Below are 11,695 nucleotides of genomic sequence, written 5' to 3'. Positions count from 1 at the left end.
AGCTAAGGCAGTACTGATTTGGCCTGCTGGAGTATGTGAAAAGCACAGGCCCTATGCATCAGGGAAGTCGGCTGGCTGCTTCAGGGCACTGTTCTTCGTTGATGAACTGCAGCCTTTGGTAATGAACTCAGGATCTGACCGGTGTGTGACAGGCTAGCATAATAATTCAATAATTTAAAGGGAATGAAAATAAACTATGACTCAGTGTTCGCTGACATTTATGGACGAAATCTTCTATAGAAGACTCAGGAAAATAGATGAATAGAATACTATGTGATAGTGAGGCTTTTGGAAATTCAGACATTGGGAACAGACGTTGGGAACAGAAGAACAGAAGTTTTGGAAATTAATTTTAGAATTCACCAGACTTGAAACTATTAAACTGATATGATATTATCCCCCTCATACACACACATTTTTTATTTATTGAGACAAGGTCTTGCATGTAACTCAGGCTTGCTTTGAACTTATAAATCTCTCCCCCTCAGCCTCCCCAGTGCTGGGATTATGGACACCACCACACTCAGCCTCACTGATAACTGTTTTTACTCATAGTTCCGGATTTCAAATCTTTAAAATAAGCAACACAATCCATATTTTTTGCTCAAAAAGTCTATAGTTTTAATTGTGGCAGAGTAAGCCATAAAAAAACCTGTCTAAGAAATACCGAGTTCTATCTGCAAAAGGAAAAAAGAAGTTCCTGAATAGTTTCTTGTTCAGAAAACTACTCTAAAATGTTTAGATGAACGAATAACTTGACTTGCTAATGCTGTGAAATGAACAAAATAATGCCAGTTAAAACTGCACATAGTGTCAGTGTCTCGGTCACTTTACTGTAACAAGGAAAAATTTTTATTTTTTTGTTTTTTCAGATAGGGTTTCTCTGTGTAGCTCTGGCTGTCCTGGAACTCACTCTGTAGACCAGGCTGGCCTCGAATTCACAGAGATCCGTCTGCCTCTGTCTCCCAAGTGTTCAGAATAAAGGCGTGCGCCACCATGGCCGGCTTTTTTTTTTTTTTTTTTTTTTTAAGATCCGTTTGATGACGGGGGACACAAAAGACTTGGGTTAAGGCAGACCGCAGCACAGCCAGGGCTGCAGTGACAGAACAGAGAACGGAGGATTGCACTAACTTCCCAGTGTGCACCAAGGCCATTTCCCACAGGTAGTTAGGAAATTATTTCAGAAAATGATTAGCCTTGTGAATGGCTTGCTTTTGCATCTCAGAATGTACGAAGGTATAAAAATCCTAAGGTAAGCAGTACTCATATGCCAGATGTTGTGGAGGGGTTCGCTCCAGGACAGGCTAGCGCGAGCTAACAAAAACAGTGCGCACTGCTATGGGGCTCCACCAGGCAAGGTGTGCTGGTGTGACAGTCACACCTGTCAGAAAATCATCTTTCAATGGCTACGATGGCATCGCGGCTAATCTCTTCCTTCATTTCTCTATTTATTTTTCTTATATAATCAGAACATCGAGGAATTCCCTAGGTGACGTTCTTAAGGTTTAAAAGGGAAAACCCAGGGAGTCAGGCTCAGAGGTGGTACAATCGTTTATCTTTAAAATAAAATCGTGGCACACCTGCCCACTCATTATGCTTCTAAAACAAAACCGTGTTCCCCCAGCACCAGAAACAACTCAACAGGGGCACACAGGGCAAGCAGACAGCCCAGCAGGGACCAGGGCAGGCCTGAGGTGGTTCTTTTAGAGTACTGCTGCAAAGGTCCTTCCTTATAGCTAACTTAGGGTCCTGCTTTGTGTTTAAGGAATCCTGATCTAACAGATGTTCTCCAGAACCCACGTCTCAGTCCTCCAGTGAGGTTGCTGAGTACTGCGCTGAGATGCTAAAGGTCCTGAGCTTTCCCTGACTGATGAGCGGACTTCCACAGGCCCAGGTGACAGAAGTCTGTCCTCTCCCTCTCTCGCTTTCCTTTCTTACCACCCCTCCTCTCCGTAGAGTACGCTCTCAAGTCCGTCTTTACAGAAGAGCCATTTTAACCACCTATTCAGATCAGCCGTGGGACGCTACAGACCCATGTGCTCTTTACTGGGCTGGGATTTCATGACCTCCCTGTCAGTGTAGAGCTGTGCTGATCGGCACATCTGCTTCTGTATTGAGAAAGAGAGAGAGAGATGGACAGATGGATAGATAGATCAATAGACAGAGAGAACGAGAGAGAGAGAGAGAGAGAGAGAGAGAGAGAGAGAGAGAGAGAGAGAGAGAGAGAGAGAGCAGCCATGTTTAATATTGTGAAATATGACCTGTCTGCTCCTCTCCCCACCCTCTGGAGCAGTGATAAATTTCAAAGCGTGCTCGGCAGAATTGGATTATATTATGCACAGTACACATGTTCATCACCAAAACTGTACTCCCCCAGAATGTATGCATGGAGAATGAATTGCTGAGACGTCAGAATCCCAGTTCCTCAGAACTGATTTTATTAGCCAATGCATACCAAAGATGGGTGGTCAGGAAGTATCGTTTCTGCAGTTTCTTTCATCCTCAAGTCCTATCCCATCAGACTGTGCTTTTCTAGTCTCTGGATCAAGCCTTGCTGGCTCTGTACCGCTGCAGCAACAGAGACACTGCTTTGCAGCCCGTCACCTCTTCTGGCAGACAGCCGTCTTGGTCTCGGAGAGTGGGGTCAGCGCCAGACTGGAGCAGCAGCTCCACAATGTCCACAAACTCACAGGCAGAAGCTGCAAGGGAAATTGACAAACATGAAAACGGGTTCCAGGAGACAGGAAAACCACTCCTGTGCGGCAGGAACTGCCTGCCGGGCAGGCACAACAGCGAGCTCCCTTGTGGTGGCTGCATGATCCGGCCTTGCAGCGAGAGAGAGCAAGTCTCAGGAAAATCAGATCTTTTTCCTTGTGTAGAAACACAGAGTGTATTTGTAAAATTGTGAGGCTTTGGCCCTATTTGCAGGGACAAAATGAAAACAAAGAGTAAAAAATGCAGTGGTTAAGTGTTTTATGTTGATCTACATTTTCCAAATAATGGTAAGTGGGTAACCCATGTCAAAAGGCTAAATCACTGCATCAAAGAAAACATTCTGTTTGGTCTTTGAAGAGGAAGCATACAGATATAATTAAATTCACATAGGAAAGAAAACATGGTCTAGGAATTAGACCATCAATCACTATGTGAAATCTTGTGTGTGGGTTCGTATGTTCACATGGATGTGCAGGTGTGCTCACCTGGGTGTGAGTGCATGGTGACCAGAGTACAGTATCAAGTGCCCTCCATTGCTGCCCACAGGGTCTCTTACTGATCTGGGAGCTGGTTGGCCAGCAAGCTCTTGGGATCCTGCTATCTCCATCCCTCAGAACCGGGGTTACAGGGGTGCAGCCTGGCTTTTATGTGTGTGTGCTGGGGCTCTGGACTCATTTCCTCAAACTTACACAGTGAGTATTTTACACACTAGCCATCTCCCCAGCCCCTAAAATCTTCAAAGGAGAGAAAGGGCATGACCAGTGTCACCAGGTCTAGGGCACAGGAGGGGAGACCATCTAGACTTGTGATGAAGATGGCACTGTTACTGCCCCAGGACAGACAAACAGACCAATGGGTTAGGGGCAGAGAGCCGTTTATCTTCTGCACATATGTATATATATAGCAATCGGATCTAGGACAAAGCCAGCATTCCAATCAAGGAGGATTGGATCTAACAATCAGATCTAACGATCAGATGGGCTGAAATGACTTGAGCTGAAGGCAAACATGAAAGGCTTCTCACACCAAGTGAACCATCAACAGCAGCAAACACAAAGGTGAGCAGCCACACCGGTGTCACACAATAAAAATGACAATGCTGAGCTGGGAGGCCTGACACAAGGACTGTGGACAATGACTTGTCATTACAGGCTAGCCTTAAACAGCCTGTCCCCCGCAGTGAGGGATCCGCTTCTAATGATGTCTATAGAGATCTCTGCAGGTTCTCCAGCAGGTGTCTGAGGAATGTACACAGCAGCACCGTTCCTAAAGAGCATCAAGTGCAGACGCTCAAATGTTCACCAGCAGAACGGGTAGAAACGGAACACTGTTCGTCTAGAAGTGAAATCCTACACACTGTGAAAACCAAGGAACTTCAACTTCACACTACATGGGTTTATCTCAAACATATAAGGTTGAAGAATTATAAAAAAAAAAATAAGAATACAATTTAGCAGGATTCTATTTAAAGAAACACTTAAAAACAGACAAAATTGATTATTGCTTAGACATACAACTATGTTGTGAAACTATAAAAGAAAGCATTCATATAAAATTTGCAATAAATGGGGCACACACCTATAATTCAGCACCTGAGAGGCCTAGGCAGGAGGGTTATGATAAATTCAAGGCCAGCCTGGCCTACAGAGTGCATTCTAGGCCAGCTGGAACTAGTGGGACCCTGTTTCAACACAACTAAACAGAACTTGAGTAGTGGTAATTACTACAGTTACCGGGGTACTAAAGGAAGGACATGGTTGGCGCGCCACCCTCGAGGGCTCACCAGATGGTACTGGTGATGTTCCAGTTCTTAAGCCAGCGAGCAGAGCCATTTTCTACAGCTGTAATTCACCGTACCCACACATTTTACAAAGGTTTTTGGGGTATGGTGCGTCCTGCAACAACAAAAAGCCTCTGAGAAGAGGCACAGATCCCAGGGCTGCTGTGGTGAGCAAATTCTGCACCCATCTTGTAAAGGACGCAGTTGAGGTTCCTGCTGAGAACTTCGGACACATGTAAATAGCTGACTCTGGTAAAAGCGTGAGTGCTGTGGCAGAGACCCAGGCTAAGGCAGAAGGGGAGGGGAGGGAGGGAGGCACTTGACCTCTCCACACTGAGGACAGCTTTAGCTGCTAATTCCCCAGGCTGAGCAAGCTCCCTGCTACTCCCACTTTGCTGTTTGTTTTCTTGAGACAGGGTCTCACCATACACCTCTGGCTGACCTGGAACTCATTATGTAGACAGGCTAGTCTTGAACTCATAGAGATCTACCTATCTGCCGCCTGGATGCTGGGATAAACAGGGTATTCAACCCGGCTCTTTCTATTTGGTTATTTTAGCCACAGCAGGAGGGTGACTTTGGTTAACAGCCGTTCCCACCTATACCAGATGTTCATATCCTTTGTGTTGATTGCTATGGTATAACAACAATGATTTCAATACTTATTTGGCCATCATTTTCTGAAACAGTTTGTGTGCAGAACTGGTATTATTTTACACATAGACATTTAGTAGAACTCAACAGCAGAAGCAATGGAGGCCTGGACTTTATTGAGGGTGTTCTAAGCTACCAATCAATCTCTTTAATGGATGTAGGACCACAGACATTTTTCTTTCTTGAGAAAGAGAACTTTGATAATATCTTTTAAGAAATCTTTCCATTTCATTTAGGCTATCTAATTTATTGGTTGAAAGTTGTTCATGATGTTTCCTTGTTTGCTTAACAATACAGTGTAAGATATTGGTCATTGTCTTACCCTTGAAATTGGGATTTGCTCTCTTCTTGTACATGTATGTGAGTGTGTGGGTGCAGGTGCACAAGCAAGCACATGTAGAGGCCAGAGCAGGACATTGGTGTCTTCCTTTATCCTTTACTCCATATTTTTTTGAGACAGGGTGTCTCACTGAACCTGACCTTGTCTATTCAACTAGTCACTGGCAAGCAAACTCCAGGAACCGCCAGTCTCCGCCTCACCAGCAGACATCTCAGGAGAGGGCCTCTGTGCCAGACTTACATGGGTGCTAGGAGAGAACTCAGGCCCTCAGGCTTATGAAGTCCCTTTACCTTCCGGGCTATCTCCTCAACCTCATAATTTCTGTTATTTATAAGTTATTCAAAATTATGTTAAATTTTCAAATAGTTGGGTGTTTTCCAAATATATGTGTTATTGAGTTCTAATTTAGTTTTGTGGTGGTCAGATGGCAAAATTTGCATGATTTCTATTGGTGTGTGTGTGTGTGTGTGTGTGTGTGTGTGTGTGTGTGTGTGTGTGTGTAAGATTACTGTCCTGTTCTATTGGTATTAATAATTAAAGAGCCTGATTATCTTTACTCCTAGGCTGGTGCTTCCAGCTTTGACCTTTCTGATGGTATGCTATGAAGGAGGCAAGAGTTGCTGAGCAAAAGCCAGGTTATGGTAGACTATAAACTGGTGTAGCTCTGGTGTCTTTTTATATTTTGGTTGGGAACCTTGTCTTTTTATGGCTGAACCATCTCTCCAGGCCTCGGATGGCTTTTTACATCCCCTATCCTAATTACTTAAGTCAACAAACTTGTCCATAACCAGAGAGAACCTGGTTCTAAGTGAACCCGAGTGGAGGATGGGCATTTTCTGAGCTAAAAGAAGACCACATGGGAACGCTATCTCTGCCTTCAGTGGCGAAGGATCTCCTGCAGGGGAAGGCAGCATTTGATGAAGGGATGGAGAATAGAGAAAAGGCAGAGAGAAGCAAGAAGTGTCAGCTCCACACTTAGAGCAGCTACTGCTTGGTGACGTAATGTATGTATGTCCAGGTATGTGTAGGTATGTGCAGACCCCGAGCCTCGAGAGTTACTCCCGAGGAACTTCCCCAACAGGGAGGAAGGCAGAGACAGGCCCAAGATCACATTGTTTAAAATTAGAACACTCTTTCAGCATCTCCCGCCATCCATCTTGTTTGATGCTGGGGCCTCATGCTGTCTGCACGTACTGTACCACTGAGCCATATGACCAGGCTGCCAACAGACACACACATACACACACACACACACACACACACACACACACACACACACACACACACTACATATACACATATACATTATACACACATGTATACATATACATTATACATACATATGCATTATATACACATATATACATATACATTACACACACACACACACACTGAAACCTATCACAGAACATCTACATTCTAAACAATAACTACTCAGCGGTTGCTGTGGGGAGCACTTGGTTAGCTTTTAAAGTGGGATCTTTTTAACAGTATTTGTTCGAAACTCTATATACAAACCCACAGTTCAGGACAGCCATCGTGATCTAACGCATAGCTCTTCTAACCCAGCACTTAAGCAGGATGGGGCTAAGGAGATGTGTGCTGAAGATGCAGAATGTGGTCTCGCAGGCAAAGCGGTAGTTCCAGGGGTGCTGGGACACGAAGTCACCTTCCCAGCAGTGAAGTATGGTCTACTCAGGTTCTAACTCGGGAGCAGAGGTTTAAGAACTGAATTCCACAGCTGGCTGACTGCAGCCACCCAACTAAGGAAACAGTGCTTGCGTTGTGTAACAGTCCCTAGCACGACTGACCTGAGTGAAGCTGACTTTCACTCAGTGAGGGCAGTGAGGCTTAACTGCCAATATTTCAGAGCAGGGTGTGCTGCGTACACATACATCAAGAGTCTTATTAACACGCACCTGAGGTTCATGCAAAGACAGACCCGCGTGGAAGCACAGACAAGCTAGGCATCACAGCAGAGAAAGAGACAGATTAATTTAAAAGATGGGATCTTGCCTATAAAGCCATACAAGTGAGTTTTATGCTGGATCTGAGGGAGGCATGTGGGGGGCACACTGGTACCTACGGGAGATTGGCTCATACAGGTGCCCAGCACATTGCTGTTGAAGAAATGGACCTGGATCTCCAATCACATGCTTGCTTTTTTGTATCCTCTCCAGTGTATGCTCCATTTTATTCATTCATTCATTCATTCATTCATTTACTTATTTGTTTGTTTGTTTGTCGGTATCCTTTCCATCCAGCATGGTGCTGAGAAGGTAGAATCTGCTCAGAATTTATTCCCCTGCCTCTGGCATCTTTAGTGACTACAGGTCACAAGCCAGAATGTGTAATCTTCTCACTCTCTCAAAACAAAGGCAAGTCAACGAGAAAGGAAAGAAGGTGATGGAGACAGGGACCAGTGCTAACATCCACCAAATTAGCGAGGGCCACATCGGTGCCCACAATGCTCAGGGAAACACAAAAACAGTCGGAAGCCCATCCTGGAAAAGCCCAAGCCGGTCTACAGGGACCGGCACAGTTGCTGAATTTATGGCACCCCGGGAACCTCTATTTGTCAAGTGCCACACAGGCAGCCCCAACACTGGCACAGGTGAAGATGGATTTTCATTCAGAGCAGTGAGCCTTCTGACTCCATTAATCCTCGGGGTTTTGATGATGAATTTCTTTCTTTTTTTATTTTATTTATTTTCACTCTACTGCCTCCTCCCACTGCCCTGTAACAGTGTGGAAGGAACAGAACAGATGGTGCTTTCCGCGGAAGCCCGAGGGCTCCTGAGGATACAAAGCCAGCCCACTCTGCAATCACATGACCACACGTGCAAGGAAAGCCTTGATTTCCCCTGGGAGACACAGATGCAATGATATTGGTATTCCCGGTGGAGGAAGAGGAGGGGAGAGCTAACAGGCCATTTATAAGGAAGACCACGCTTACTGCGATATACTCCAGCACGGAGCATGTTTAATCACAAAATAACAGGAGGACCCGTATCTGAAGACTCAAAACACTCAGGTAAAACGTGGGGAAATCAGGGTTTTAACATGTTTCCACACAAAGACCATTTAAGACAAACTAGTAAGGACATTGAGGAACACAATAGTGGCCTCTAGGTAACCTGCGGTTGGCTCTGACCCAGTTTTAATCGGAAGAAGCCAGGATTTACAACCTGCTTAAGGATGGAGTTTGACAACTGCTATAATCAGAAGAGCTGTCAACCCGAGGACAGCTGTCAAGCTCAGCCATAATTCATAAAAAGTAATAGCTGAGCCCCCAAAGGCCTCCCCAATACTGTCTGCATTCACTGTATTTAACCATACTTACAGTTTCATGAAACCCCAAGAATAGGTTAACGCCCTAAAATCAAATCAAATCAGTAGCCACTGAGCACCCACCAAACAAAAAGGATTAAATAACATTAAATGACTAAATGAATAAAATATGCTCAAGAGACTCCTAGGCACATAATAGGTGCTTAATAAATTATCATTATTGCTATTATGACATATAAGACTATTTTGACTATTCTAAAAAGCGTCAAAGTTCCAGTAATCTAGTAAAGAAATAAAACTAAAAGTGAATTACTCTAAAAGTGATTATTAATCTGAAAATATTAATTTTCATGAAGCACTCCTGAGTTGTCAAAACATTTTAGTTTTATATATTTGAAATGCCCAAACCTCTGACTAATGATATTATTTTAGTGTTTAATTATTTTGATTATAATATATATGGTTATTTGCTGGGTTCTTTCCACAAAGATTAATAAAATCTGAGAGAAAGAAAGAGAGAGTGTTTGAGTAGATCCATTTTGGGTAAGATTCCTGAATTAAGGATAGTTTTCATTAATGTCTAATACCCCAGTGAACAGAAAAAGATTATAAAAGCATACAGGACATGAGTATCAGTATGTGTTTACTCATAGCAGTCATGGAAATTGGCTCTGCCTCACTGACCAAGAAGGCCAGTGAGAAGGGACGTCCCTGTTTTCATTATTCCTGTGTAGGGTTACTTTCTACACTGATGTAATGGTGCATGCCTAGTAATGTGATGCAAAGTACATGTGATCCTAGTACTTTGGCTGGGCAGGAGTATTATGTGTTTGAAGCCAGCCTGGGCTACATAGCAAGTTCCAGGTTAGTCCTGGCTATACAGTGAGACCCTGTTTCAAAAAACTGAACACCACCCTCTCTCTGTAGTCATCTTCCACAGAATACTGTGAGTTCTGCCTGGCACTGCAGCTGTGACGGTATTAGAGACCAGGAGTGGATGTGGAATCAGAAGACCTGGACAGTGGCTTTACTCGCTACAGCTGCACTGCTTGCTGCAGAGGTCAGAGCACATTCCCGGCCACCAGATGTTCATCTGCAAGCGGGGAAAGCAATACCCAAGCTTGGGCCATTTGTTGGAAAGACTATAAAACAGAAAGGGCAATACCCCTACCTTATCTCTAAGTGTGTGTGTGTGTGTGTGTGTGTGTGTGTGTGTGTGTGTGTGTGTGTGTGTGTGTGTGTATGTGTGTGTAAGGTTTAATAGGCTACAAAATACATACAAAAGAGTATCGGTCATATATATGTTCTCTAGAGATGAATCCACCATGTAACTTGTTCATACACCATCTCATCAGTATTAGAATCCCAGAAGCACCCCTCCCAGTTTTACCAGCCACTTCTGCCAAATTAACCATAACGGAAAGTACACTGCATGCACTCCTGGGTTCAGTGTCTTGAGCTCCAGGTGTTAGAGCTGTGTTCGTGTGGCTGTGGCTCACTTTCACTGCATAACAGCGTCCTGCTGAGAAAACACTCCAGATTGCCACAACTATGCTGTGTAATTCTCAGATCTGAAGAGTCTAGCACTTTACCAACTCGAGGAATTATCAGTAAATAATCTTTTTGTTGTTGTTCATTTGTCTGTTTTGAGACAGGATCTCTCTATGTAGCCCTGGCTGTCCTGGAACTCACTATACAGAAAAGGCTGGCCTCGAACTCAGAGATTTTCTTGCCTCTGTATCCTGAGTTCTAAGATTAAAGGTGTACAGCATCACACCCTGCCAGTAAATATTCTTATATATTGATTCTCCTAAGATCTTTCTTGGAACCCCTGTTAGAAATTTCTCACTTCCCCTTTTAAGAAAATAGCTGGGCAGGAGTGGTGCATGCCTTTCACCTCAGCACTCAGGAGGCAGAGATGGTGGATCTCTGAATTTGAGGCCATCCACGAATTCAAGCGAATTCTAGGACTGCCAGGGCTACATAGAGAAACCCGTCTCGAAAAAACAACAGTAATGAAATTGGTGGGAGAGGGGACTGGAGAGATGGCTCAGTGGTTAAGAGTATTGGCAACTCTTTCAGAGGCCGGGATTCAATTCCCAGCAGCTACATGGTGACTCACAACCATCTGAAACTCCAGCTCCAGTGGATCTGACACCCTCTTCTGGCCTCTGTGGGCACCAAACACACATGGTACACATACAGACACACATGCAGGCAAAACACCTGTGCACAAAAGATTGTGTCAAGAGTGTGTGTGTGTGGGGGGGGGGGATGAACAGGACCAGCGGTAGAGGTCAAAGCATGGACAAGTGCTGGACCACTGAGCCATGTGCCTGGCTTTTTACTAGGCTCTAGCCTCTACCACAGCTTCTCTCTCTCCCTTCCCGTCCTCCTTTCCCCTGACTTCTTACAAACAGCTCTCAGCACACCTTTTTCTTTTCTTTCATGACTTGTGCTAGCTGCACACTTTAACCTAACCACTGCAAAGTTTCTGCACTTTACAATTTTTATTTGCACTGGAGTTTCTTTCATGCACGCCTGTTCATTTCTGGTGAAACTCATTCTTGATTCCTTGACTCTAAACACTTGCTCTAATAATTCTTCCCCAAGAGTTTCACTGACGTTCTGTACAATGTGATCCAGGGTTGGTGAGACGGCTCAGCAGGTAAGGGCACTCGCCACCAAGCCTGGCAACTTGAGTTCAATCCCTAAGATCCACACGGTGGAGAAAGGGAATCAACCTGTTCATGCTGTCCTCCACATGTGTGCTGGGGCATGTGCATACCCCTCCCCCAATAACTAAATGTGAAAACAACTGAATCCCGAGGTGTACTTCACACCCACTGATGTGCATGTAATTGTAGTCTGTAATGTTACACTGCGGGTTTATTCTCATCTGAGGAACATCAGAA

At 44.4% G+C, this 11,695-nt stretch overlaps 1 protein-coding gene across 1 annotated transcript in view; it reads right to left on the bottom strand.

Moving 5' to 3' along the window:
* Positions 1 to 2,415: 2,415 nt before the first annotated feature.
* Acbd6 (acyl-CoA binding domain containing 6) overlaps positions 2,416 to 11,695 on the bottom strand; it is a 145,970-nt gene continuing 136,690 nt past the window's right edge. The window contains exon 8 of the mRNA XM_042258342.2: positions 2,416 to 2,699. Coding sequence (XP_042114276.1) covers positions 2,545 to 2,699 — 155 coding nt within the window. The 3' untranslated portion in view covers positions 2,416 to 2,544. The remainder of the gene's footprint in view (positions 2,700 to 11,695) is intronic.

The sequence above is a fragment of the Peromyscus maniculatus genome, chromosome 11, assembly GCF_049852395.1.
Source record: "Peromyscus maniculatus bairdii isolate BWxNUB_F1_BW_parent chromosome 11, HU_Pman_BW_mat_3.1, whole genome shotgun sequence".
Taxonomy (NCBI): Eukaryota; Metazoa; Chordata; class Mammalia; order Rodentia; family Cricetidae; genus Peromyscus; species Peromyscus maniculatus.
Note: the sequence above shows the minus strand (reverse complement) of the source record. Positions and strands in the feature narration are given on the sequence as shown.